This window comes from Mus musculus, chromosome 4 (assembly GCF_000001635.26).
Source record: "Mus musculus strain C57BL/6J chromosome 4, GRCm38.p6 C57BL/6J".
NCBI lineage: Eukaryota > Metazoa > Chordata > Mammalia > Rodentia > Muridae > Mus > Mus musculus.
In genome coordinates, this window is record NC_000070.6 from 126,035,038 (window position 1) to 126,059,986 (window position 24,949).

Consider the following 24,949-nt stretch of genomic DNA (forward strand, 5'->3'; position numbering starts at 1 on the left):
GTAAATCTTTGGGAAAAAAAGATTTATTTATTTATTTTGTGTATATGACACACTAAAAGAGGGCATCAGATCACATTGTAGATGGTTGTGAGCTACCATGTGGCTGCTGGGAATTGAACTCAGGACCTCTGGAAGATCAGTCAGTGCTCTTAACCATTGAGCCATCTTTCCAGCCCCAAATAGTCATACTTTAAAAAAAAAAAACCCACAAAACCCTCTCATCCTGTCTATCCATCTACATCCTCCCACATCCATCTACAGCCCCCACCATCAGACTGGACACGTGGTGTCAGAAGAAGCAACTAGATCCAGGGACAGTGAGTGTGCAGCTGTTCTGGAAGGTGACTCTCTGAAACCCTCTCCAACCCTCCTAACAGAGTCCCCAATATAGTGCTCAAAAACTGCAGTGTGCCTGGGAGGCAATTTGCAAGCCCTTTACACATACCACAGAAGCTGGGTAGTGGCCTTGGGGAGAGACTGCAATGCAGGGTTCTGGGGTCACCTGTACCCCAAAGGGTCCACTTAGAGAATAGTTCCGCAAGTGTCACGTGTGCTGTCTGGCTTCTTCCTTCTTTCTCTCCTAGTTCTTGCCACAGGGGAAGAGGGGGAGGGGAGGAAGGACTTAGGGCCCAGTTCTTATGGCTGGTCCATGCCTCTCAGGTACTGACTAATTCACACCACAGTGAACTAGACAACCCCCTCACCGTGTTCTTCCTCACCCACCGCAGCCAACGCCCCTGCAGGAAGACAGTGGACAGATCCAGGGCTACCTGCTGTCCTGGAGTTCCCCAGATCATCAAGGGCAGGACATACACCTTTGCAACACCACGCAGCTCAGCTGTATCTTCCTCCTGCCCTCAGAGGCCCAGAACGTGACCCTTGTGGCCTACAACAAAGCAGGGACCTCTTCACCTACTACAGTGGTTTTCCTGGAGAACGAAGGTAAAGGGGGCTGGCAGCTGAGCAGCAGAGAGCAGTGTGGGAATTTTGAGGTTGGACTGACTATGTGCCTACCTGTCTAGTCAACCACTTGTTAAGAGAGTGGCCTGGACAGGTGACTTTCTTTCCTGGCCCCTGTCACCTGCAGGTGTATGCACTGACATTGCCTCTGAGGGCAGTAAACTTTGAGCCAACTTTGTTTTGTTTTGGTTTGTTTTGTTTGTTTTGTTTTGTTTTGTTTTCGAGACAGGGTTTCTCTGAATAGCCCTGGCTGTCCTGGAACTCACTCTGTAGACCAGGCTGGCCTCGAACTCAGAAATCCGCCTGAATCTGCCTCCCAAGTGCTGGGATTAAAGGCGTGTGCCACCATGCCCGGCATTTGAGCCAACTTTTAAATTATTATTCTTGCTAGCCAGAACTAGGTTAATCTGGGAGAATATACATACCTGCATATACATGTTGTACATATGGATGGATGGATGGATGGATGGATGGATGGATGGATGGATGGATGATAAAGTATGATTCCCGCTTACAAGTTGTATGTATAAATATAGCAGCTGGCAGACAACCTCAAATGTCATTCTTAGGGTGCTGTGCACTTTTTTTGGAGACAGGATTTCCCATCAGTCTGAAATTCACTGATTAGAATCTCCGTCAGGGTTCTACCTGCCTCTACCTTCCCTGTGCTGGGGTTATAAATGCCACATGCCTGTTTCCTTTGCTGTTGTTTCCATATGGAAACTGGGGACCAAATTCACTGCTTGCCTTATAAGCACTTTACCAATTAAATGATCTCTCCAGCCCTGAGCTTTGAGCTTTGTTTAAAATTTGATCATGTATTTTATGTATATAAGTGCCCTGTCTTCTTGTAAGAAGGAGGAATCAGATCCCATTACAGATGGTTGTGAACCACCATGTGGTTGCTGGGACTTGAACTCAGGACCTCTGGAAGAGCAGCCAGTGTTCTTAACCTCTGAGCCATCTCTCCAGCCCCTGAGCTGTGTGATCTTAAGTAAGCCTCTCTTGTTTCCCATTTTTTACTCATTGATAAAATGGAGACAACTAGTCAGGCGTGGTGGTGCACGCCTTTAATCTCAGCACTCGGGAGGCAGAGGCAGGTGGATTTCTGAGTTCGAGGCCAGCCTGGTCTACAAAGTGAGTTCCAGGACAGCCAGGGCTACACAGAGAAACCCTGTCTCAAAAAAACCAAAAAAAAAAAAAAAAAAAAAAAAGGAGACAACTATAGAAGCTCCCTGGTATGACTGTTGAAGAACTCGGTGAATCACATATATTAAGCTAAATGGTGCCAGGCTCTGTGCTAGGCTTGTTCTGCGCACCTTCCTTTAACACACAAGCCTCTACAAAGCGGGAATTTTTTTGTTGTCACTTTCCCTTTACAGATGTGGAGCTTGGTGATCAGGTATTGACATACCCTGGATCACAGGTCTGTTGGCAGCAAAGGCAAGGTTTGGATCCAAGTGTCTGCTACTGAGGCCTGCGTACTTTTCGTCTTCACTCCTATTCCCTGCTTTACCTCCAGGTCCAGCTGTGACCGGACTCCATGCCATGGCCCAAGACCTTAACACCATCTGGGTAGACTGGGAAGCCCCCAGCCTTCTGCCTCAGGGCTATCTCATTGAGTGGGAAATGAGTTCTCCCAGCTACAATAACAGCTATAAGTCCTGGATGATAGAACCTAACGGGAACATCACTGGAATTCTGTTAAAGGGTGAGGTGGGCCTGGGGCAAAGGAATGGGCTGAGGGATAAGAAGAAGGAACAGAGGGAGGGGTGCATGTCTAGAGGTAGCTTGGAACCTCCCTATAGAGGCAGCCTCCCCAGCCTTTTCTGAAACCTTACCTGGGGAAAGTTCTTCCTCCCCTCTAGTTCTCTGTTCCACGTTCCCTGTGTGACTTCCATCAAATGCGCTAAAAGAGATCTCTGAGCTTAGCCCCAAGGTCAAAATCAGGCCTTGCAGAAATGGGAGTCTGAGGCTGGGTAGCAGAGGTTAGCTCCCACCCTTAGTGCTGTCCCATTTTCTCTCTGCAGACAACATAAATCCCTTTCAGCTCTACAGAATTACAGTGGCTCCCCTGTACCCAGGCATCGTGGGACCTCCTGTAAATGTCTACACCTTCGCTGGAGAGAGAGGTTTGTCTACCCACAGTGTTCCCAAAATCCTCTCCTCTCTCCCTATCTGGGCTCTAGCAATGGGGAGTATGGGAATAAACACACTCTTTTACTTCTGGCCTCTGAGTCGGGTGTTTTCCATCATGGCTCACAGTGGACTCCCCAAAGCTGGGCAGAAGGTGGGGTAGAAGACAGGGAGCTGTGAACTGGAGAAAATCGGGGTTGGAGTCAGTTTCACAGAATCAATCCATAGCCCCAACAGAAATCCAGGGTCACATCTGAAAGAATTGAACCAAGTATTCAGAGGGTGAGTGGCTGAAACCAGACACCAAGTCGGATAAAACCAGATGTGGCAAAAATCAGACAGCAGCTAGAACTGGATTCAAACCCAGGCTCTGCCTCTGGGAGCCATAAACTGAATTCACATGACATCCTGGTGGGGTCTACCTCTGACCCTAGCAACTCTGATGAGGTAGCATTGTGATTTGGGGAACAGCCTGAGCCATGTGAGATTCGCCCCCCCCCAAACAGAGTACCCTCTTAGAAGGGATATCTATCTATCTATCTATCTATCTATCTATCTATCTATCTATCTATCTATCTATCTATCTATCTATCTATCTATCGATACCTATCTCTTCCCCACTCACCCCCCATTTGCTTTTGGTTTGGGGTTTTGTGTTTGATTTTTGTTGGTTTTGCCGTTGCTTTAATTCAATTATTATTATGTGTGTGTGTGATGTGTGTGAATGGACACACACATGCCAGAGTGCCTGTGGAGGTCAGAGGACAGCTCTGTACACTCAGTTCTCTCAGTCCACCTTTGTGTGGTGTGCTAGTTTTCATTATCAGTGTGACAGAACCTCGAGTCACCTGGTCTAGGGAACCTCGTTTGAGCAATTGCCCACATCATATTTATTGGCCTGTGATTACTTTTATGAGAAATCATCATAATTGATTGATAGCTGATGTGGGAGGGCCCAACCCACTACAGGAAGTGCCACCTCCACTTAGGAGGCAGATATGGCTAGATGAGCGAGTCAAAGAGCTGGTCAGTGTTAGCAGCATTCCTCCTCCGTGGGTTCCACTTCCATTTCTCCTTGAATGTACTCTCTGACCTCCCTCAACAAGGAGTTAAGACTTTGGTCCTGGTCTAATCACAGCAACAGAGAAGCAAAGAGCATGGTTTTAGACCATAGCCCGGGCTGGCCTCAAGTACACAGCAATCCTCCTGCCTCAATCTTCAGCGTGCTAGGATTAAAGACATGTACAAGCACACTCATCTCCTTGAGTTCTTACCTCTCGTCCATCTAGAGAATGTCCCAGATCCTGAGTCCAGTCAGGCTCACTTGCCCTGATTATATCAGCCCTTTCACCTCCTCTCTCTCTCTCCACAGCTCCTCCTCATGCTCCAGCGCTGCATCTAAAGCATGTTGGCACAACCTGGGCACAGCTGGAGTGGGTACCTGAGGCCCCTAGGCTGGGGATGATACCCCTCACCCACTACACCATCTTCTGGGCCGATGCTGGGGACCACTCCTTCTGTGAGTCGATCCTTAGCTCCCCACAAGCCCAGGAATCCTAGAAGGGGTGTTCCTCGGCACATACAGAGGTGTGTTAGCATCCCAAGCTGACCATATGCTCCACCCACAGCCGTCACCCTGAACATCTCCCTCCATGACTTTGTCCTGAAGCACCTGGAGCCCGCCAGTTTGTATCATGTCTACCTCATGGCCACCAGTCGGGCAGGGTCCACCAACAGTACAGGCCTTACCCTGAGGACCCTAGGTAAGAGGCCGGGACAGTGTTCGCTGTTGGGAGGGTGCCCCACTTTGTCTCTCAAAAAGTCCCGACTTTAAGCTGGGCAGTGGTGGCAGAGACAGGCGAAGTTCTGAGTTCGAGGCCAGCCTGGTCTACAGAGTGAGTTCCAGGACAGCCAGGACTGATTTTGCCAGGTGTGGTGGCACACATCTTTAATCTCAACACTGAGGACACAGAGGCAGGTAGAGCTCTGTGAGTATACAGTTGTTCGGATCTACATAGTTTCAGGCCAACCAGGGCTCTCTCAAGGCGATAAGTAAATATTCCAGGACAGCTAGGGCTATACAGAGAAACTCTGTCTCGAAAAACCAAAAAAGAGCAAGAAGAAGAAGAAGAAGAAGAAGAAGAAGAAGAAGAAGAAGAAGAAGAAGAAGAAGAAGAAGAAAAGTAAATAAAAAGAAATCCCAATTTTTAAAGAGAGGAGAGATTATATATATATATATATATATATATGTTTGTTTGTTGATGTTGTTGTTGTTGTTGTTAATTTAAAAAGTTAAAAATCATGCAGGGCAGCAGTGACGCATGCCTCTGATCCCAGGCCTCAGGAGGCAGAGGCCCGAAGATCTCTGAGTTCAAGGCCAGCCTGGTCTACAGAGTGAGCTCCAGGACAGCCAGGGTTACACAGAGAAACCCTGTCTCAAAGAAAACAAAAAAAGAAGTCTTAATTTTGAGAACAATAGGAAGCTACCTTTGGACCTGCTAATCTGAGAGGAGACCAGGGCCTGTTCAAGAACACTCTTCTGTGAGAGGAGACCCAGCCCTACCCACCTGACTTACACACACTACTGCCCAGGGCTCTTTAACCCTTTTAAAATACATATATTTATTTATTTCATGTATGTGAGTACACTGTCACTGTCTTCAGGCACACTAGAAGGTAGCATCGGATGCCCATTACAGATGGTTGTGAGCCACCATGTGGTTGCTGGGAATTGAACTGATGACCTCTGGAAGAGCAGCCAGTGTTCCTCACCACTGAGCTCTCTCTCCCGCCCTAACCTCTCCACTTTTTTTGTTGTTGTTTTTTCCAGACAGGGTTTCTCTGTATAGCCCTGGCTGTCCTGAAACTCACTTTTAGACCAGGCTGGCCTCGAACTCAGAAATCTGCCTGCCTCCCGAGTGCTGGGATTAAAGGTGTGCGCCACCACGCCTGGCCAGTCCCTTTTTTTTTTACACAAGAAATTTTTACATAATTCTGGGCATGTATGCATGTAAAACATAACCAGATCAAACACTTAACTGATAACAAACCATGCATTTATTTTGAAACGATTCCTTGATCAGCATATAAATTATCTTTATTATAGACTAAGCAAGCCCACATACTAATCACATGGATGTTCTTGCTTCTTTTTACCCAGATAATTAACTGTTGGCTAAATGTTGGATACTGCAGGGCAAAGAGCATCTTAGCCACCTTCAGCATTTTTCAGAGCTAACCAATTTTTTGATCTTTGCAGTCATCAATGCTGAGGACACATTGCATAAAAAAGTAATCATTTTAACATGATTCAATCAGAAGATACACTAATTCAATGTCTGCATGCTGAGGATTGATGGCAGGAAAATGTTAAGTCTTTGGTTTAGCGGGAGGTAGTAGCGCACGCCTTTAATCCCAGCACTCAGGGGGCAGAGGCAGGCGGATCCAGTCAACCTGGTCTATAAACTGAGTTTCAGGACAGCCAGGGCTACACAGAGAAACCCTGTCTGGAAAAGCCAAACCAAACCAAACAAAAACAAAACAATAGTCTTAGCTTTGCTTTCCATGATTAAAACATACGTTCCTGCAATGGCAAGACCCTCTGAATTTACAGTAAACACACTGAGATTACAGTAGTCTTGAATCTGAGCCAAGGTGTTTCGGGCAGTGCTTGGTGATGTTGTGTGACGTGATGGTGTATGCACAGTGCAAGCAAAGTGTGTGTGTGCAAACCAAGTGCACACGGATTAGAACCAAGGCTGCAGTGAACTTGTGTGATGTAACACAGGTGAAGTATGTTGGAAGATTCATTATGTGTATGTGTTGGGGTTTTTAAAAAATTATCTAATATTTATATTTCATGTGTTTTGCCTGTATGTATGTCTGTGTGAGGGTGTTAGATCCTCTGGAGCCAGAGTCACAGACAGGTGTGAGCTGTCATGTGGGTGCTGGGAATTGAACCCGGGTCCTCTGGAAGAGCAGCCAGTGCTCTTAACCACTGAGCCATCTCTCCAGCCTCCAAACCTTCCATTCCCCCCCACCCCTATGGTTTTAAAGACAGGGTATCTCTGTGTAACAGTTCTAGCTGCCCTGGAACTCACTCTGTAGACAAGGCTGGCCTCGAACTCACAGAAATCTACCTGCTTCTGCCTCCCAAGTGCAAGTATGTGCCACGACTGCTTGGCTGTTTTGTTTTGTTTTTAATTACCTTTTAGATGTTATTCTTGTTTTTTTGTTTTGTTTTGTTTTTTGTTTTTTCGAGGCAGGGTTTCTCTGTATAGCCCTGGCTGTCCTGGAACTCACTCTGTAGACCAGGCTGGCCTCGAACTCAGAAATCCGCCTGCCTCTGCCTCCTGAGTGCTGGGACTAAAGGCGTGCGCCACCACGCCCGGCTTTAGATGTTATTCTTTAGGAACCTTTCAACCTGCCAACATTTGACTCTCTCCACATTCAGCACCACTGAGTTCATGACCCACAGTGGAAAAGCCACACCCTAAACTCTTCTTGCTTTCTGTCTCTCACCCCAGATCCATCTGACTTAAACATTTTCCTGGGCATACTTTGCTTAGTACTCTTGTCCACTACCTGTGTAGTGACCTGGCTCTGCTGCAAACGCAGGTGAGTGGCTTCCTTTTACCCATGGGTGCGGAAGTCCCTTCCTGCCTTCCCAGACTTCCGGGCCCCAATCTGGGAGGTCTGTCCTAACATCTCTTCCCCTCTTCAGCTGCCAGATGGCAAGCTGACCCAAACTTCACTTGTCTCCTTCTGCAGAGGAAAGACTTCCTTCTGGTCAGATGTGCCAGACCCAGCCCACAGTAGCCTGAGCTCCTGGTTGCCCACCATCATGACAGAGGTAATCATGAGGCAGAGAGGTGTATAAACTGTGACTGGCAGACAAGGCAGCGTCATTAAAGGAACACACACCTGAGCCCCACTTCCAACCAGACACACACACACATTCTGCTTTGGAGAGATGTAGGCCTGAGTTTGACTCTCCAAGATTGGTCACCTCACTACACAATGGATGCGTGGGTGGCAGAGGGTGGGTTGGGCTGGGGGTCATGTGTCAGGGACATGGTAGGAATGGACAGCTGCCAGGCAAGTATGTCCCTTTGTGCTCTGCCACATAGCAACAAGGGAGATGCCATAACTACCTCATCTCTGGAAGGAACGATGTGTGGAGCAGACATGTGAGACAAACCATGCCGTATTGTGTATATCCCTGTGTTCAGGAAACCTTCCAGTTACCCAGCTTCTGGGACTCCAGCGTGCCATCAATCACCAAGATCACTGAACTGGAGGAAGACAAGAAACCGACCCACTGGGATTCCGAAAGCTCTGGGAATGGTAGCCTTCCAGCCCTGGTTCAGGCCTATGTGCTCCAAGGAGATCCAAGAGAAATTTCCAACCAGTCCCAGCCTCCCTCTCGCACTGGTGACCAGGTCCTCTATGGTCAGGTGCTTGAGAGCCCCACCAGCCCAGGAGTAATGCAGTACATTCGCTCTGACTCCACTCAGCCCCTCTTGGGGGGCCCCACCCCTAGCCCTAAATCTTATGAAAACATCTGGTTCCATTCAAGACCCCAGGAGACCTTTGTGCCCCAACCTCCAAACCAGGAAGATGACTGTGTCTTTGGGCCTCCATTTGATTTTCCCCTCTTTCAGGGGCTCCAGGTCCATGGAGTTGAAGAACAAGGGGGTTTCTAGAACTTTGGGGGTCCTTGTATCTTGAAGACCCTGCCCTATTCAGAGGAGAAGAGCCCTCCGCTGAAATCTACTGGCCCTGAGAGAAGCAGAAAGGCCCAGTGTGTCTCTGTCTCTGGCCCCTAGCACCTCTCCTCTACTCTGAGCTTCTCAGGCTATACCCTGAGGTCACCCACTCTCACACTCTAAGGTTCAGATAGATACTGCTTACAGCCCAATGGTCACCATTCGTCTTTCATATAATTTCAGTCCATTGAACTGATTGTAGGTTTTGAGTTGGGGCTGGTATTTTCAGAAATTCTGGCTGGACGTGGTGGTACATGCCTAGCATCCCAACATCTGGGAGGAAGATGCAGGAAGATTGCAAGTTCCAGGCCAGCCTGGGCTAGCCTACATAGTGAGATCCAATCTCAAAAATTATGCTGGGTGTGGTGGTGCATGCCTTTAATCCCAGCACTCGGGAGGCAGAGGCAGGTAGATTTCTGAGTTCGAGGCCAGCCTGGTCTACAAAGTGAGTTCCAGGACAGCCAGGGCTATACAGAGAAACCCTGTCTTGAAAAAAAAAATTAAGCAAAAGCTGAATAAATAAAGTTTTTTTTATGACATGTACTTGTTTTGTGGGGAGTGGGGATTCAGAGGCAGAGGTCAGAAGACACCTACCTTGTGGGAATTAACTCTGGTCTCCAGCATGTGGATCTTGAGAAGTGGACTCAAAGCTTAGTGACAAGCACCGCGTTACCCATGGAGGCATCTTATTGGTCCCAGAAAAGAATCTCTTGAGCATAGCTTAAGTGTCTTCTACCCTTGTTTGTTTTTTGTCTCTGCTTGCTTGTTTTTCTTTTTATGTATTATAAATAAGTACAATGTTGCTGTCTTCAGACACACCAGAAGAGGGCATCAGATCTCAATACTGGTGGTTGTGAACCACCATGTGGTTGCTGGGATTTGAATTTAGGACCTTTGGAAGAGCAGTCAGTGCTCCTACCCGCTGAGCCATCTCTTCAGTCCAGTTTATTTGTTTTTCAAGACAGGGTTTCTCTGTGTAACAGCCCAACCTATCCTGGAACTTACTCTATAGATCAGGCTGGCCTCAAGATCCACCTGCCTCTGCCTTAAATGCTGGGAATAAAGGTGTGCACCACCACCAGGAAGTGGCTTTCACTTTCAGGGCCCAACAGTCAAGAAGGTATTTCTCAGAATCATTTATCTCCTCCCTTCCTTCCTTCCTTCCTTCCTTCCTTCCTTCCTTCCTTCATCGGTCAGATTTTATTTTATTTTACATGTCTGAGTGTTTTGCTTGCGTGCATATCTGTGCCTCACCTGTATGTCTGTTATCACGGAGGCTGGAAGAGGGCTATCCTGGAACTCACTTTGTAGACCAGGCTGGCCTCGAACTCAGAAATCTGCCTGCCTCTGCTTCCCGAGTACTGGGACTAAAGGCGTGCGCCACCACCACCTGGCTAACCTGGAGCTCCTGGATTCAGCTATCCAAGGAGCCAATGAGCTCCAGGGATCACCTACTCAACTTCCCCGAGCCCCTGTACTGTACACGCAGCTGCTGGGATCTGAACTTGGATGTTTATGCTTACACAGTGGGCACTCTACCAACTGAACCATCTCCCCTGCCCCTCCCCTTTTTGAGACAGGGTCTTATGTAGCCCAGTCTGGGCTCAAACCAGCTATGCAACCAAGGATGACCTCGAACAACTTTTAATCCTCTTGCCTTCCATTCCAAAGTCCTGGGGTCACAGGCATATGCCACTACACCCAGTTTTTACGTACCACTGGGAATCCAACCCAGGACTGTGCATTCTAGGCAGGGACTCTGCTAACCAAACCACATCTTCAGTTGCCTAATGTCATTTGAGTTTCATGTAACCACATTTGTCAGGATTATTCCCTGTGCTAATGGAGACCTTTCCACAAAAGCCTTGCCTGTCTTGGGTCTACTTTCCCCGGCCCTGATCTCAGGCTTGGGATGGTGTGTTCTTTCCTTGCCCCTCTCTTTACCCTCCCCACTACTTTTCCTTTATATTTGCCCTTGCATCCCTCATTTCAGTTTTACCACAGCTGAGTACCGAATACTGACTATTTAAACATGTGTTTTGTATACAGCTGCTTCGGTCTATAGGCTGAACAATGTAAAAGACATTGCTACCAATCTCATTTGATGTTTTGAGAACACTGCAGCCCATAAAGGTAGACTTTGCCCACAGGGTCTCATAGTAATGGCTCAGTACCCTACCAAAAACTCTATCCTTAGTCACTGAGATACAAGCCAACGAAAGAAGGCTAGAACCTGAGGGTTCTTACAGGGCCCCGGTGTCTGGAGGAGGGCCAAGAAAGAATATTAGCCTCTGGAGAAGGTAAGGAGAGTCCCACAGAAGCCCTAAAATAACTAGGACCTAAGACAATGGTTCTCTTTTTTTTTTTTAATTAAAGATTTATTTTATTTTATGTATATGAGTACACTGTAGCTGAACAGATGGTTGTGAGTCTTTTTTTTTTTTTAGATTTATTTATTGTTATATGTAAGTACACTGTAGCTGTCTTCAGACACTCCAGAACAGGGCATCAGATCCCATTACAGGTGGTTATGAGCCACCATGTGGTTGCTGGGATTTGAACTCAGGACCTTAGGAAGAGCAGTCAGTGCTCTTAACCGCTGAGCCATTTCTCCAGCCCCAGGCAATGGTTCTCAACCTTCCTAATGCAGAGATACTTTAATACAGTTCTTCATGTTGTGAAGACCTCTAATAAAATTATTTCCGTTGCTAGTTCATAACTGCAATTTTGCTACTATTATGAATTGTGATATAAATATCTGATATGCAAGATATCTGATGTGTGACCCCTATGAATAGGTCGCTCAACAACCTTCACCCCCCATGTGTCTTGACCAACAGGTTGAGAACTGAGGACCAGGTCAGGAACATAAGGAATTTAGAAAGTGATTAGGCCGGATGCAAGGTCAATAGGTGACATTATAGCGTTCACACAGTGCTCCGGGCCTGTAAGCGTAGAAACAGGCCCGCCCACCAGGCCAAATTCCTGGGCTCCGCCCCAGCTCCCTGACAATCCGGAACCGATCCATTCGCTCAGCCCTCGGCAGCTCTTGTCGCGCTCTCACCTCGATTGGTCGAGCCCGAACCGTCATGGCTGCGCCCATGTAACCTGGATCCACCGCGGAGCGGGCAGTGGCGGTGCGGGCCCCCCGTCGAGTCGGGAGTCAACATGCTGCGGGCCGCGTGGCGTGCGCTGAGCTCTGTTCGTGCCCAGGCGGTGACACGGGCCCCAGTCCCTGCGCTGAGGGGCGGAAGTAGCGCCAGTCTGCTCTCTGCGCGCTGTGGCCTGCAGCCTCCGAGTGAGCCGCCGAGCTGGGTCCCAAGGGACTGGGCGAAGATGGAGGAGACCAGGCACCCGGAGACCCGAGAAAGGCAGTGACAGGATGAGAAAGAGGGTGATGGCTAGGGAAGGGGTGATGAGGAGGGAGATAGGGAAGTGAGGCGGTAGTTAGGTGCAGGTGCCTACAGTTCGTGGGAGAAGGGACATGAGGGGCTGTGTATGGCAGAGTCTCAGCCCTTTCTATTCTGCGTAGGTCTACTGCGCGCCGCGCGAGCATACGCCGCCGTCCAGAAACCAGGTACGAGGACTTGGGTTGTTGAGACTTGAGGCCGCCTGGAAGGCTTGGGGTGGACAAGGGAACAGAGGTGGCGCGCAAAGGGACAGGCCAAGACCCCCCCACATTCATTGTTTAGGGGTGCACGAGAAGGTAGAAGTAAGAGCTTTCGCGTGAAAGCACTCACTCATTTGACAATACAGATCACCAAAAGCTCCGCCTCGTTGTGTGCATCCCTACTGTGTCAGATGAGAGTGAGGTCGAAGCCCGAGGTCCAACCCAGTCCAGCTTGGCTGGACCCAATGAGTGTGTGGCTGGCAACACTAGCAAGAGTTACAATTCTAGGAATGTAACACTTTTTATCTGCTATTCTGAGAGGAAGGATGAAGTTTCCCATCCTAAGTTAGCATGCCTTAGGGCCCTCTAACAAACACATACTATTTGAGGCAAGTTTGCTTTTTTTGTGAACCAGCGCTGAAATGAGTGTCAAAGGATCCATTGGAACACAGTTAATAGGATTCAATCATGGCAGCGGTATGAAAAGCACCCTTAACCCCGTGCACAATAAACTGTGATATCATAGTCTTTATTGCTTCTAGTGTCCTTTGCATAGTGGCAGGACAGAGTCTGGCTTGAGAGGATAGATTATCTTGGTTGCGCTGGACTGGGTTGGACTACAGGCTTCAACCTCACTTCCAGTGACATAGTAGGAATGCACACACAGAAGCCGAGCTTTTAGTGATGCGAACTGGCTATTGACATTCCCTTAAAGCTAGCAGCACTTCCTCTCACCCTGTACTTCATTCATGTGGTCAACCAGCAAGCTTTGTTAAAGTGCTACTTCTAGACTAGACTATGGACTAGGCTGGGGAATCGAGGAGTTAAAGAGAAGCCAAACTCACTCCTGTCCACGGGAGAACCGATCCCAGTGAGGAATCTGATAACTGTAGAGCCAAGTCGGTTTGTGTTGCAGGCACAGTGGATGTCTTGAGAAAGGCCCCTTGTTTGCAGCATGCAACATGCAGGTGCCCACAAGGCTTGCAAAAGAGAAACTGAGCTAACCTAGTTTGAGACCCTTAAACCCTTAGGTACTTGCCACAGATTCGGGGAGTGAGTGAGAGGGATGGAGCCTGGGAGGATGGGAGTTCACGCTGAGTATTTTCTATCCTGTATTTGACAGTCCAACCCAAGCAGGACGATGAACCACCCTCCTCTGCGTTCATCAAAGAATACAAGGACATCATCCCCAACATAGAGAAGTAAGTGGAAAGCAACGTGCTTGTGGGTACAGGCGTTCCTGGGAGGATAGACAGGGAGTAGAAAAGGGGTGACCTAAAGACTTGGCCTGTTGTACTTGAAACTGGATTCTGTGGAGCCCTGGATGTGAGCACTGATGAGGGCCGCAGGTCTGATGGGCTCAGGTGGCCAGCTGGGCACCCGCTGCTCACAGAGCTCAGCTCGCCTTTTGTTTCTGGTACTCTGAGTGAAGACCTCACACTAACAGAGGCCAAAGAACTAACATGCTCTGCTGGTCTTGGTAGAAATCTCTCTTCTCAGGCTGGAGAGATGGCTCAGCAGTTAAGAGCACTGACTGCTCTTCCAGAGGTCCCGAGTTCAATTCCCAGCAACCACATGGTGGCTCACAAACATCTGTAATGGGATCCGATGCCCTCTTCTGGAGTGTCTGAAGACAGTGACAGTGTACTTATATACATAAAATAAATAAAATTAAAAAAAAAAGAAATCTCTCTTCTCTTGACTTCACAAAAGCTTTGTAAGAGAAGAAATTGTGTCCTGTTTGTATAAATGCTTTGTGTTATACAACTAAAAGACAGAGCTAGGACTAGAATCCAGAACTGACAGACACCAAAACCAGAGTCCCTCTGCTTAGCCCCTCTACAGTGGACTGGCTCCATCCTTCCTTACTGTGCAATCTGGCTGTGTCTATCTGAGGTGGAAATCCTTCCTTTGCCTTCCCTGAGACGAAACCAGGACATTCGAGCCAACAACCCCAGTTGTCTGGCTGTCTTCAACCCAACAGACCAGAGCTGCATTTCTTGTAGAAGTCACTGTCATTTGTTCTTGCACCTCAAATGTTCTTTACAATTTATTTTTACTTATGTTCATGTGTGTATCAGCGTGTGTATATGTGCCCATATGTGTGAGTGCCCACAGGGGTCAGAATAAGGCATTGGAGTCCCTGGCACTGGAATCACAGGATATAGGCCAACTGCTATGGGTGCTGGGAGCCAAACTCTGGCCCTCTGCAAGAACAAGTGTGCTGAACCACTGAACTATTTTTGCAGTCCCTACCTTTTCTTTAATTTGTATTTATTACAATGCATGTGTGCATGACTGGGGGAGGCGGGTGCCTAAGAAGCCCACATGTGTAATGTCAGTTCTCCTTTACAGCTTTATGGTTCCCATGGTCAGACTCACACAGAAAGCACCTTTATATATCTGACCACCATCCTTCTTCATTTTCTGGCTTTTGTTTCAATTTCTTTTTAGATCTATTTATGTGTATGTTTGGCTCACGTATATGTCTGTGCACAACGTAAAGGCCTGGTGCTTATAGTGGTCTGGGGAGGTCATTGGGTACCCAGGAACTGGAGTTCTGGATGGTTATAAGCCACTTGTGGGGGCTGGAAACTTGGGTCCTCTGCAAGAACAGTGCTCTTAACTTCTGAGCCTCTCTCCAGCAGCCGCAGCACCCCCCTTAAGATAAGTCTCAGTCTGCCATTTTTCCCTTTGAAACTGCTGTGAAACAGCATAGACAGGCTAGATGGCTCAGTAGTTACGAGTGTTGCTGCTCATCTGGAGAACACAGTTTTGTTCCCATACCAGACAGCTCAAAAATCACCTATAACCCAGAGCTCCAAAGGGTCGTAACCCTCTTCTGGCCTTCACAGGCACCTTCGTGCCCATGAATATAATCTAACACACATACAAACACACAAACTCTCATAGAAAAAACCATGGCTCCCCCTTCCCATACTCGTCTCATTACTCTGGTTTTTTGCAGGGTTGATGATGTTGTGAAAAGAATCTTGTCTTTGGAAATGGCCAGCAGGGTGAGTGAGAACCCGTACCACCCTAAGTCTTCTCCCTGGGAACTCCATCCCTATATCCCTCCATCTCTCCATCCCTCCATCCCAGGCTTCCCCAGTCACAGCATTTATCCCACAGCCATTCTCTATCCAAACCAAGCACCACGAAGAGAGTTGTGTTCCTCCCTTGTGCCTCTGACATCTGATAAACGGTTGGTGCACGGTAAAGATGGTGTCTTAGGTTTTTTTTGGTTTTGTTTTGCTGTGAAGAGGCAAACCAAGGAAACTCTTAGGAAAGAAAGCATTTACTTTGGAGGCTTATTTCCAATTTCAGAGGTTTAGTCCAGTGCAGGTCTATGGCATGGTGCAGGCATGGCAGCATGCAGGCAGACACTGGAGCAGTAGCTGAGAACTACACCATGACCCATAGGCAGAGAGACACTAGGACTGGCTTGGGCTTTTGAAAGTTCAAAGCCCACCCTAGTGATATATGTCCTCCAACAAGGCCATGCCTTCTAACCCTGATGGTCAGGCATTCAAATATTAAGAACCTGTAAGGGGCCATTCTCATTCAATCCACCACAGATGCATACATGGATGAGTGAGCGAGCACATCTTCAGGACATTCAACCAACAAACTAGTTACTTAACCTTAGTTCTAGCCTTGGGCTCATGAGGCTACGGAGGGCCATGTGGTTGGCCAAGGCTCTAGTGAATACAGTAAGCCCTGGCCTAGATGCTGTAACTGTAGCCTCCCAGTCAGGTTAGTCTTTAGAGGTTTTTCCCCATTCAGATTTCCCCCAATTTCTGTCTCCAACAGAAAGAGAAGTTAAAAATCAAGCAAGAACAATTGATGAACAAGATTGTGGAAAACCCTGAGGATTCCAGAACCTTGGAAGCTCAAAGTTGGTCCAGGGGCCCTTGGTAGTGGGGGTGCACAGGAGTCTGCTAGCTGGTACCTAGCCTAGGCTCTTGATGTGGCTTGGGAAGGGGAGAAGCATGCTGGGACTCTGGATCCCAAGTCCAGTGATGCTAGAGTTAACAGCTGAGTCCTGCCCATTGCTCTGTGTGAGGGCAAACAGGTCATCTGTCTTCTCTGGAGTCTCTGCTTCCAGAGCAGAGTCTAAAGATGGAGCTGTCTGGGGACAGGGCTGAAGTTCTGTGTTCTACTTTGTGGTGAGATTGAGACGTTAGAGAATGCATACATACTTTGGAAACAAAGATTAGGCTACTAGCAGCGAGACTCACGTCTGTGGAGGCTGTCACGCCCACGAGCAGGGACCATTTCCAGGTTCCTGTTTTGGTTTCCAGCTGGAGTTGGCAGTAGCCCTCATTAGATGTGAGTGACAGCCTGCAGCCTGCCTCTTGAGTAGAACCAAGAAGTTGCAGGGGAGTGACTTGGTGGCCTATGCGGTGTCTGCAGGGTTTCTTCCCAGCTGCCTTCGGCCTGCATTACAGCTGGTATTACCTCCTGTCTTGGAGCCTCAGTCCCTTTTTTTTACAACTTTGCTAATGTGTGAGTGTTTTGCCTGCGGGTATGTCTGTACACTATGCCTAGTGCCAGCAGAAGTCAGAAAAGGGCTTCGGATCCCGTGAACTGGAATTACAGACAGTTGTGAGCCACCATCTGCTTGGACTGGAACTTGGGACCTCCTGAAGAGCATCTTAATTCTGTGGCATCTCTCCAGTCATATAAATGAGACGTTTTAATTCTGAAACCTTAATGGAAACACAGAGAAAAAAAAAAGAGTAAAATTTTGAGAGTTGGCTTTTATTATTATTACTGTGTGTGGAAGGATATGACCTGTGAGTGCATGTATACGTGTGCCACACAGGACAATTTTAGATGTCCTTCTGTCCTTCCACCATGGATTCCAGGGATTGTACTCAGGTGTCACATTTGTGCCACAGTACCTGTACCCACTGAGCACCCCTGAGTCCTCTTGACAGTTTTAGGTTTTATTTCAATGATTAGCTGGGACCTCTAGTACAACAGTGACTATTAACCATGACAGCATGCTAGTGTTCCTGAATTTAATACTCCTGCAAGTGTGTTCAACCTGAGGCCTGCAGGCTGCATGTGCCCCAGGGAAGCCATGAATGCAGCCCAGCTCAACACAAAATCATAAGCTTAGTTAAAACAGGAGGAGGTGTTTTGTTTTGTTTTGTTTGGTTGGTTGGTTGGTTGGCTTTGTTGTTTTTAGGGTGTTTGTTTCCTTTTAGACCAGTGGTTCTCAACCTTCCTAATACTGCAACCCTTTAATACGGTTCTTCATATTGTAGTGACCCCCAACCATACAATTATTTTGTTGCTACTTCATAGGTGTAATTTTGCTACTGTTATGAATTTTAATGCAAATATGATATGAGACCTCCAAAAGGATTTCGACCCACAGAGTTGAGAGCCACTGTTTTAGATACTGTGTCACTATGTAACTCCAGCTGGCCTGAAAACTTGCCATGTCAACACCACACAAAGATATACCTGCCTGGGTCTCCATTATTTTTGTAACTGAAGTGCATGGCTCTCAGACATGAGCTTTGTAGATGAAAGCATTGTATCGCAAGGTCAAAAAACAGAACTACAGTGGTGGCCATTGAGGGTGCTGCTCCACAGCCAAGCCCAGGTCACACACCCATAATTCTAGTAAAGGAAGAAAGGCAAGCTGGTTACAAGTCTGGGCTACATAGCACGTTTAAGGTCAACCACCTTCTCCCCCCCCCCCCCCCCCAACGCACATTCACACACAATGCTATTTGCTATGGTAGATAATGGCCTTTATGGATTCAACTATTTCCTTTTCTTGAGCTTGCTTTTCTAGTAGAAAGATGATCCACAGATTTTCTTTGAGAATTTGCAATTCAGAGTGCTGTAGGATTAGAGCTATACAAAAGCATCGCTGATTGTTACTCCTTTGGTTCTGAAATACGAGGTGGGTCTGGGCCCTCCCTTCCTCTATGCCCAGCTCTCATCCTCTGCGGTTTGTGGTTTCAGTCATTGCCTTGACTGTCAGGATCCGCAATTATGAAGAACACATGCAGAAACATCGAAAGGTAAGCCCCGGGCTTCGCTCAAAGCTAAACCACATAGCAAGGATGGAGGCAGGGAGTAAAGGACTCCTGGTCCTAAGAAGCTAGTGACTGTGACACCAGAGAGGTCACACCCTCAACCCTAGTAAGGAAAACACTCCCCTCCTGCCTCTAGAGAGACAAAAGGAGCCTTACAGACTCCGCTGGGAGTTTTCTGTGGTCAAGAAAAAAAAACTGTAGAGCATGGTCACTGCCTGGGACATAGTGGGTGCTTAGTAAACAGTTTTTAAATGCATGGATAATAGCTCTGCCACTTCTACCTAAAGTCATGGTGACTTTGGGAAGCCTATTGGTCTGAGCCCATGTTTTTCAACATCTGTAGAGTGGGACTTCTGCCACAGAAGTGCAAGGATTACAAGAATTGATACTAGCAGTCAGTGTGGTACACAGCCCATCTCTAGGCTCTTAGCCGGTGTCTCTCATAACCTTTAGAACCGCTTCTTTCGAATCTTTCAGAGCAGCAATCTCACCATGGAGTGTCCTCAAGGACACTGTTAGGGAGTGACGCCTGACACATCTTGGCAGTCTTGCCCAGGGCCCGTATACCATTGTGTCATTGCTCAGCTGAGCATCACAGAGCTGCTAGAAATAGGAAATTGCTGGTGTTTTGGTCCCTGTGCCGAGAAGGCTGGTTTTGAACTCTCCATCCTTTCGCTTCAGCTGACTGAAGCTAAATTATAGGGTATGTGCCATCAGACCCAACCACTAGTGGGGTGGTTGTTGTTGTTGTTTCAATAAGTATGCAGTTGTGAAGACAGACTGATGTAGCCTTGAGTGCTTCCATGAGCTGGTTGAACATGCTCTTTTTGAAATTAGTTTTGGTCATTTGAGATGTAGAATCCCAGCTCCATTGCAGAGCCCCTCAGGGAGCAGGACCTGGAACAGAGGATAGGGTTCTCTTTCTTCCTACTCAAGCTGAGTCTCCTGAGTGCTGGAGAAGCTCAGTGGATGCATGCTACAGGGAGACTGAGATTTGGAGTCAGAGCAGGCCGTAGACGCAGATTTAAGGCGTGCCCTCAGGGTCCACAGTCTAAAGACCTGTGGCAGGCAAATAAGTTCTCTAAACCTGTTTTCCTGTCTGTAAACTGTGAACAATGACAATAGCTCCTGCAGAATTGTAGTAATGTTTACATCAGATTGTAGGGGCATTTCAATTAATTGATGAGATGACCATATTTTCATTAATGGGAAGAAATGCTAATACTTAAATACTGAAATTAGGAGTAAGTATAATGGCTTAAGCCTGTCATCCCAGCAAGCAGGAAGCTAAGACAGGAGAATTGCCATGTGTTTGAGGCCAGCCTGGGTTACAAAGTGAGTCCTTGTCTCAAAACAATGACTGATACTAATACAGCCTCTCCTATAGGACAAAGCCCACAAACGCCATCTGCTGATGAGCATCGACCGGAGGAAAAAGTTGCTCAAAATCCTCCGTCAGACCAACTATGATGTCTTCGAAAAGACATGCAAGGAGCTAGGGGTGGAATATACCTTACCCCCTCTGCATTTCCAAAAGGTTCACCGCCGCTTCCTGGCCAAGAAGGCTCTGTGCATTCGGGTACGAAGTCATACAGTTGGTTGCTTTGATCAGCCTCCCTGAACTGAGGTACAAAGAGTAGGAGAGAGAAGCAGTCTGCTTCTGACCAAGGCCTAGAACTGGCTCAGGTCACCAACACATGCAGAAAAAAATAGGGTTTCCACTGAGATAGTTCCCACCGACCTGCTCCAGATCCAAGGTCTTACATAAAATTACAAAGTCTTTTCTTACCCCCTTTCAACCACCAGGTTTACCAGGAGGTGCAAAAGCTGAAGAAGCAAAAAAGGGCCTTAAAAGCTGCTGCAGCTGCTGCCAAAAAAGAAAAAAATGAGGGGGTGCCAGAGAACCCTTCAAATGCCGTACCAGAGAAGACCCAAGTGAACTAATAAAGTCTGTTCCCGTGAAGAATGATGGAAGATGGCCTTCTTTTTAACCTGAGCAAGAGGAGTTTATTTTTAATTTTGCTCTGGGATCTTGGAGGCAGAGTCCCTGCCATCACCCCAGAGGACGCAGTCATAGAAACAAATACATGGTGTTTCAGAGTGGTAATGCCGGTGGCCGTAGCTGTCTACTGGACGGTCCTAAAGGATGAGGAGTTCACTGGCCAAGAGAAACGGCATTTAGGCAGAAGAACTGCAAGTTAAAAGGGAAAGAAATCTAAAGGCTGACAGGAACAGTGAGACTCAAACACTGTAACTTTGGAGTTAGGGCTTCAGTCTGTGAATGGGACTCAGGTATAAAAACATTCAGTTTGCCGGGCAGTGGTGGCGCACGCCTTTAATCCCAACACTTGGGAAGCAGAGGCAGGCGAATTTCTGAGTTCAAGGCCAGCCTGGTCTACAAAGTGAGTTCCAGGACAGCCAGGACTATACAGAGAAACCCTGTCTGGAAAAACAAAACAAAACAAAAAAACATTCAGCTTGCCAGCCAGTGGTGATGCACGCCTTTAAACCCAGCACTCAGGAAGCAGAGGCAGGCAGATCTCTTGAGTTTGAACCCAGCCTAGTATACAGAGTGAATTCCAGGACAACCAAGGTTACACAGAGAAACCCTGTCTTGAAAAACCAAAAAAAGAAAAAAAGAAGGGAATGCCACCAAGAGAAAGATGTGTTAATGTGCTACCTAAGAGCAGTTGAGAGATGAGGGATGAGGGCTGAACCAGCGCAGTTTGGGAGCTGTTGAGGTACCTGAGGCCCTGGGTGTGTGGTTGCCTATGGATACTGAGCCCTGGTGTTTGAATGACTAGTTCCAGTACTTGGGAGAGACATTATCATTTCAAGGCTATCTTGAGTTGCATGGCTACTTTGAGGCCAGTCTAGACTACATGAAACCCTTTCTCCAAAAGTTTAATCGCCAAGAGAAGATATGTAATAAAAAAAAAAAAAAAAAATGGGCCATGTGAGGATGGGAAAATTGAGATCATCTCTGAGATGGAGGAGGAGGTGAGTGGATAGAATCAGAAGTGAAGCTGGACTGTTTGGTTATCACCTCCAGGAACACTGAGGGAGGCCTTAATGAGATGGAGACCTGTGTAGAGGTCCTGTGCTACAGGACCAGGCACCAGCCTTGGGAGAGAACGCCACAGCAGTGGATCAGGCCTGCAGGGAAGGCACTCTTAAATGCAGCCATGGGCACTTCAATATTGCCTGATACTTAAATCCTTTATTCCTCAAGCCGGCTGCCTTTCTATTTTTTTGTAGGGGAGGAGGGGAAGGTAAGGGGGTTCCAGACTGTCCTGGAACTCTGTAGACCAGACTGGCCTTGAGTTTAAAAATCCACCTGCCTCTGCCTTCCAAGTGCTGAGATTAAAGGTTTTTGCGGCCACTGTCCTATTTTCTATTGAAAACAGGCTTACGAAACATAGACAACTTGTCCAATTTTGAAAGCTGACTAGTGTTCAAACCTAGCTCTCTCTGGTTTTGGATTTTTGTTTTTAAAGATTTATTCATTTATTATATGTAAGTACACTGTAGCTGTCTTCAGACACTCCAGAAGAGGGCGCCAGATCTCGTTACGGATGGGTGTGAGCTACCATGTGGTTGCTGGGAATTGAACTCAGGACCTTCGGAAGAGCAGTCAGTGATCTTAACCGCTGAGCCATCTCTCCAGCCTGATTTTTGTTGGTTTTAAAGACAGGGACCCAGTCCTGACTGTCCTAGAACTTGCTATGTAGACCAGGCTGGACTCTGCTTACAAAGTGCTGGGATCAAAGGCAAGTGCAGCCACACCTTGCTGCTCTGTCTTGACCCTATCCAGTCTGACAGTACACAGAGGCAAACTCTGAAAGGGACCGTGTTCTGCCAAAACTTGAGATAGTGTTGGAAGCTGGGCAGATAACAAAATGCATAAGGCCCACCAGAAGATAAAGATGTTTATTACAGGTGGGGCTGAGGTGTTAAGCTCATGTGCCGGGTCACAGCACTCCCAGAGCCTGAAGCAGGTGGATCTCCGAGTTTGAAGCCAGCCTGGTCTACAGAGCAAGTTCCAGGACAGCCAGGACAACACAGAGAAACCCTGTTTCAAAACAAAACAAAAAGGTTCAAGTTGTACTAGACAATTTTAAAAAGTTTGGCTCTTGGGAGGAAAGAAAAACGACTAGAAGGTGTGACGTGGAGGATGCCACAAGCAGGAAGGAAGACATTGAAGGAATGAGCTGTGTTTTGTAAGCGGCGCCTTTTGAAATTTAGTCCAACAGCATCAGAGCAGTGACACAGAGGAACGTAGGAATGCAGAAAGGGGAATTAAGGAATGCGAGGATTCTACAAGGAAAAGGAGGAAGTGGCTGATTATTAAAGGAGGTGGATGTAGGTTCCAAAGCTCAAGTCTCAAGATTGCTGTGGCTGGAGAGAGAAGTGCTTAGCAGAAACACTGATGACGAATCGTCTGAAAAGGTCCAGCCGTAGGTGAAGAAACGCGAGGGTGCTACTTAAGTTGCTAGGAGGGCCGGGCTGGGTTGCCTCACTGAGTAGTAAATCCGGCGTAACATCGCTTCCAGGAGGGGTTAGAAAGGAGACAAATGATATAACTAATCGAGATGAGGGATTATAATAACTCAGAATGCCTTCGTGGCGCTTGCCATGACCTCACTGGTTCCTCTGCACGTCCCTGGGAGATAGTTCACAAATCTGCCCGCAGCACAGCAGGCCATGGCGGACCGGGACGCTAGACGACTCTAGGCGAACGACTCCGAAGACGCTGGGGTTGATTTTCCTAGTTTCCGGTGCGATGGCTGGGCCACGGCAGATACGCGCGGCTGGCTGGAACGCTCCCGGCGACACCAAAGCTAAACTGGAAAACTCAAAACCAGCGCTCCCGGGAGGCCAAAGGTGCGCGCCTCCGTTTGAACCAATCCCCTGAAGCGATCTTTGTCACTTAACCCAATAAGCGCCGGTCTTCGGCCACCTCCTATCAATCCACCATGTGATTGGTTCGCCTTTCTGTTCCCGGCGTTGCCCCAGCAACCGGGCTATGGACGCGTAGGGGCCTCCAGGCTGCTAAATCACAAACCCTGGGGTTCTTCCTTCATCTACCCTGCGGGTTTCCGGCACTATGTCGGTTCGGACTCTGCCGCTGCTCTTTTTGAACTTGGGCGGGGAGATGCTTTACGTCCTAGACCAGCGACTGAGGGCCCAGAACATCCCCGGAGACAAGGCCCGCAAAGGTAAGTAACGCCCCCGCAGCCTTGATCTGTTCCCTTCCTCACCGCACTAAATGTCCCTATACAGAACCGCAGCCTAGCACCAGCCCCCCTCCAACCTCCGTCCTGATACCCAGGCCGACCGGCACCTGACCCCCTTCCCCTCATCCCAATAGCCAAACCGATGCCTCTGCGCACTTCTCTTTGACAGCCGGGTATCTTTCTCAAAAGACGCAGAGCCCATGCAGTTGGAAGCCCTCCGGAGTCAAATTAATTCTCCAAAAGAGCATTTCCCCACAGAGAAGCCTAATACATTGGACATACTTACAGTGCCTGAGCCCTCGATTTCCCAGTCTCTGGAAATCTGTCTATTTCCAAAAGTAGTTACAGTTGACAAGATACTTTTGGCAGGTATAACCATCCGTTAACCCCCACAAAACAGATGGGGACGCCCGCGTCTCTGTCCTCCTACGTAAGCAGAAGCCTGGTCATGCTCATTTCAGAAGCCATTTCTAGAAATGTAGGGCCCCAAAATAATATAGATAAGAACGAAAACATGCTTCTTGATTTTGCAAGTGTTGGAAGGGGTTGCAATTGTGAAAATACTTTTGGAAGGCTTATAAAATGCAAAATTATGCCATGTGTAGTGCAGAGAGAAACGACCACCCAAAACACGCTGCCAGTCTATCTTACTTCTCAGCAAACAACTTTGTTCACCAAATTTGCTGGGCTATTGTATTTGTAGGCAGAGGAGTAAACATTTATCTAAAGGACAACTGAACACTAATGAAAGCTCGATTTCCTCCCAACAGCTTATGTCCCCTCCATTGATGTTAAACAGGCACATTCAGATGGTGTGTCTGATTTTGTGTAAGTGCATACGTAAACAGACAAGAGAACCCTCTGGACCACTCCCTTCCATTCATTCCCAGCCTTGCTACCAGGGGCTTTACAAAATGCAAATATGTCTAGTGGGGCTTTATAAAATGCAAATATGTCTAGTATGTCTCTCCTCAAAATTGCCGACAACCTTCCACTCCTGTCTAAATGGAGACCAAGTCCTAGGCAGAACACGTTGGGGCCCTCCGATTAGGACACTGTCTTAGTCAGGGTTTCTATTCCTGCACAAACATCATGACCAAGAAGCAAGTTGGGGAGGAAAGGGTTTATTCGGCTTACACTTCCATGCTGCTGTTCATCACCAAAGGAAGTCAGGAC

At 47.7% G+C, this 24,949-nt stretch overlaps 3 protein-coding genes across 30 annotated transcripts in view; all 3 read left to right on the top strand.

Moving 5' to 3' along the window:
• The window catches only part of Csf3r (colony stimulating factor 3 receptor (granulocyte)), a 21,535-nt gene extending 11,597 nt beyond the window's left edge, over nucleotides 1–9,938 (top strand). For 21 of the 25 annotated variants that reach the window (XM_006502709.2, XM_006502714.2, XM_030253159.1 and 18 more), the window contains 9 exons: nucleotides 262–341; nucleotides 729–942; nucleotides 2,483–2,671; nucleotides 2,991–3,092; nucleotides 4,469–4,615; nucleotides 4,725–4,859; nucleotides 7,623–7,713; nucleotides 7,867–7,948; nucleotides 8,328–9,400. In XM_006502709.2, coding sequence (XP_006502772.1) covers nucleotides 262–341; nucleotides 729–942; nucleotides 2,483–2,671; nucleotides 2,991–3,092; nucleotides 4,469–4,615; nucleotides 4,725–4,859; nucleotides 7,623–7,713; nucleotides 7,867–7,948; nucleotides 8,328–8,801 — 1,514 coding nt within the window. In that variant the 3' untranslated portion in view covers nucleotides 8,802–9,400. Of the gene's footprint in view, nucleotides 1–261; nucleotides 342–728; nucleotides 943–2,342; nucleotides 2,672–2,990; nucleotides 3,093–4,468; nucleotides 4,616–4,724; nucleotides 4,860–7,622; nucleotides 7,714–7,866; nucleotides 7,949–8,327 lie in introns of all 25 variants that reach the window. The other 4 variants (NM_007782.3, NM_001252651.1, NR_045561.1 and 1 more) reach the window with 3 other exon arrangements.
• A 1,952-nt stretch (nucleotides 9,939–11,890) lies between these two features.
• On the top strand, nucleotides 11,891–20,499 carry Mrps15 (mitochondrial ribosomal protein S15). Its single transcript, NM_025544.2, has 8 exons — nucleotides 11,891–12,162; nucleotides 12,397–12,441; nucleotides 13,598–13,676; nucleotides 15,443–15,491; nucleotides 16,288–16,372; nucleotides 18,463–18,521; nucleotides 19,924–20,115; nucleotides 20,343–20,499. Exons 1-8 carry the CDS (start codon nucleotides 12,033–12,035, stop codon nucleotides 20,478–20,480), a joined length of 777 nt encoding a protein of 258 aa, NP_079820.2. The 5' UTR covers nucleotides 11,891–12,032; the 3' UTR covers nucleotides 20,481–20,499.
• A 106-nt stretch (nucleotides 20,500–20,605) lies between these two features.
• Oscp1 (organic solute carrier partner 1) overlaps nucleotides 20,606–24,949 on the top strand; it is a 36,553-nt gene continuing 32,209 nt past the window's right edge. For 2 of the 4 annotated variants that reach the window (XR_003954925.1, XM_006503034.3), the window contains exon 1: nucleotides 20,606–23,755. Coding sequence is in view for 2 of the 4 variants with exons in the window: in NM_001356446.1 (NP_001343375.1) it covers nucleotides 23,644–23,755 (112 nt within the window). In the remaining 2 variants the exon portion in view is untranslated. The remainder of the gene's footprint in view (nucleotides 23,756–24,949) is intronic. The other 2 variants (NM_001356446.1, NM_172701.3) reach the window with 1 other exon arrangement.

Coding starts and splice junctions, on each gene's coding strand:
- Mrps15 (NM_025544.2), top strand. CDS start 12,033: ATGCTGCGGGCCGCGTGGCGTGCGCTGAGCTCTGTTCGTGCCCAGGCG. Junction 12,163..12,396: donor CTGTGGCCTGCAGCCTCCGA/GTGAGCCGCCGA, acceptor TATTCTGCGTAG/GTCTACTGCGCGCCGCGCGA. Junction 18,522..19,923: donor ACATGCAGAAACATCGAAAG/GTAAGCCCCGGG, acceptor CCTCTCCTATAG/GACAAAGCCCACAAACGCCA.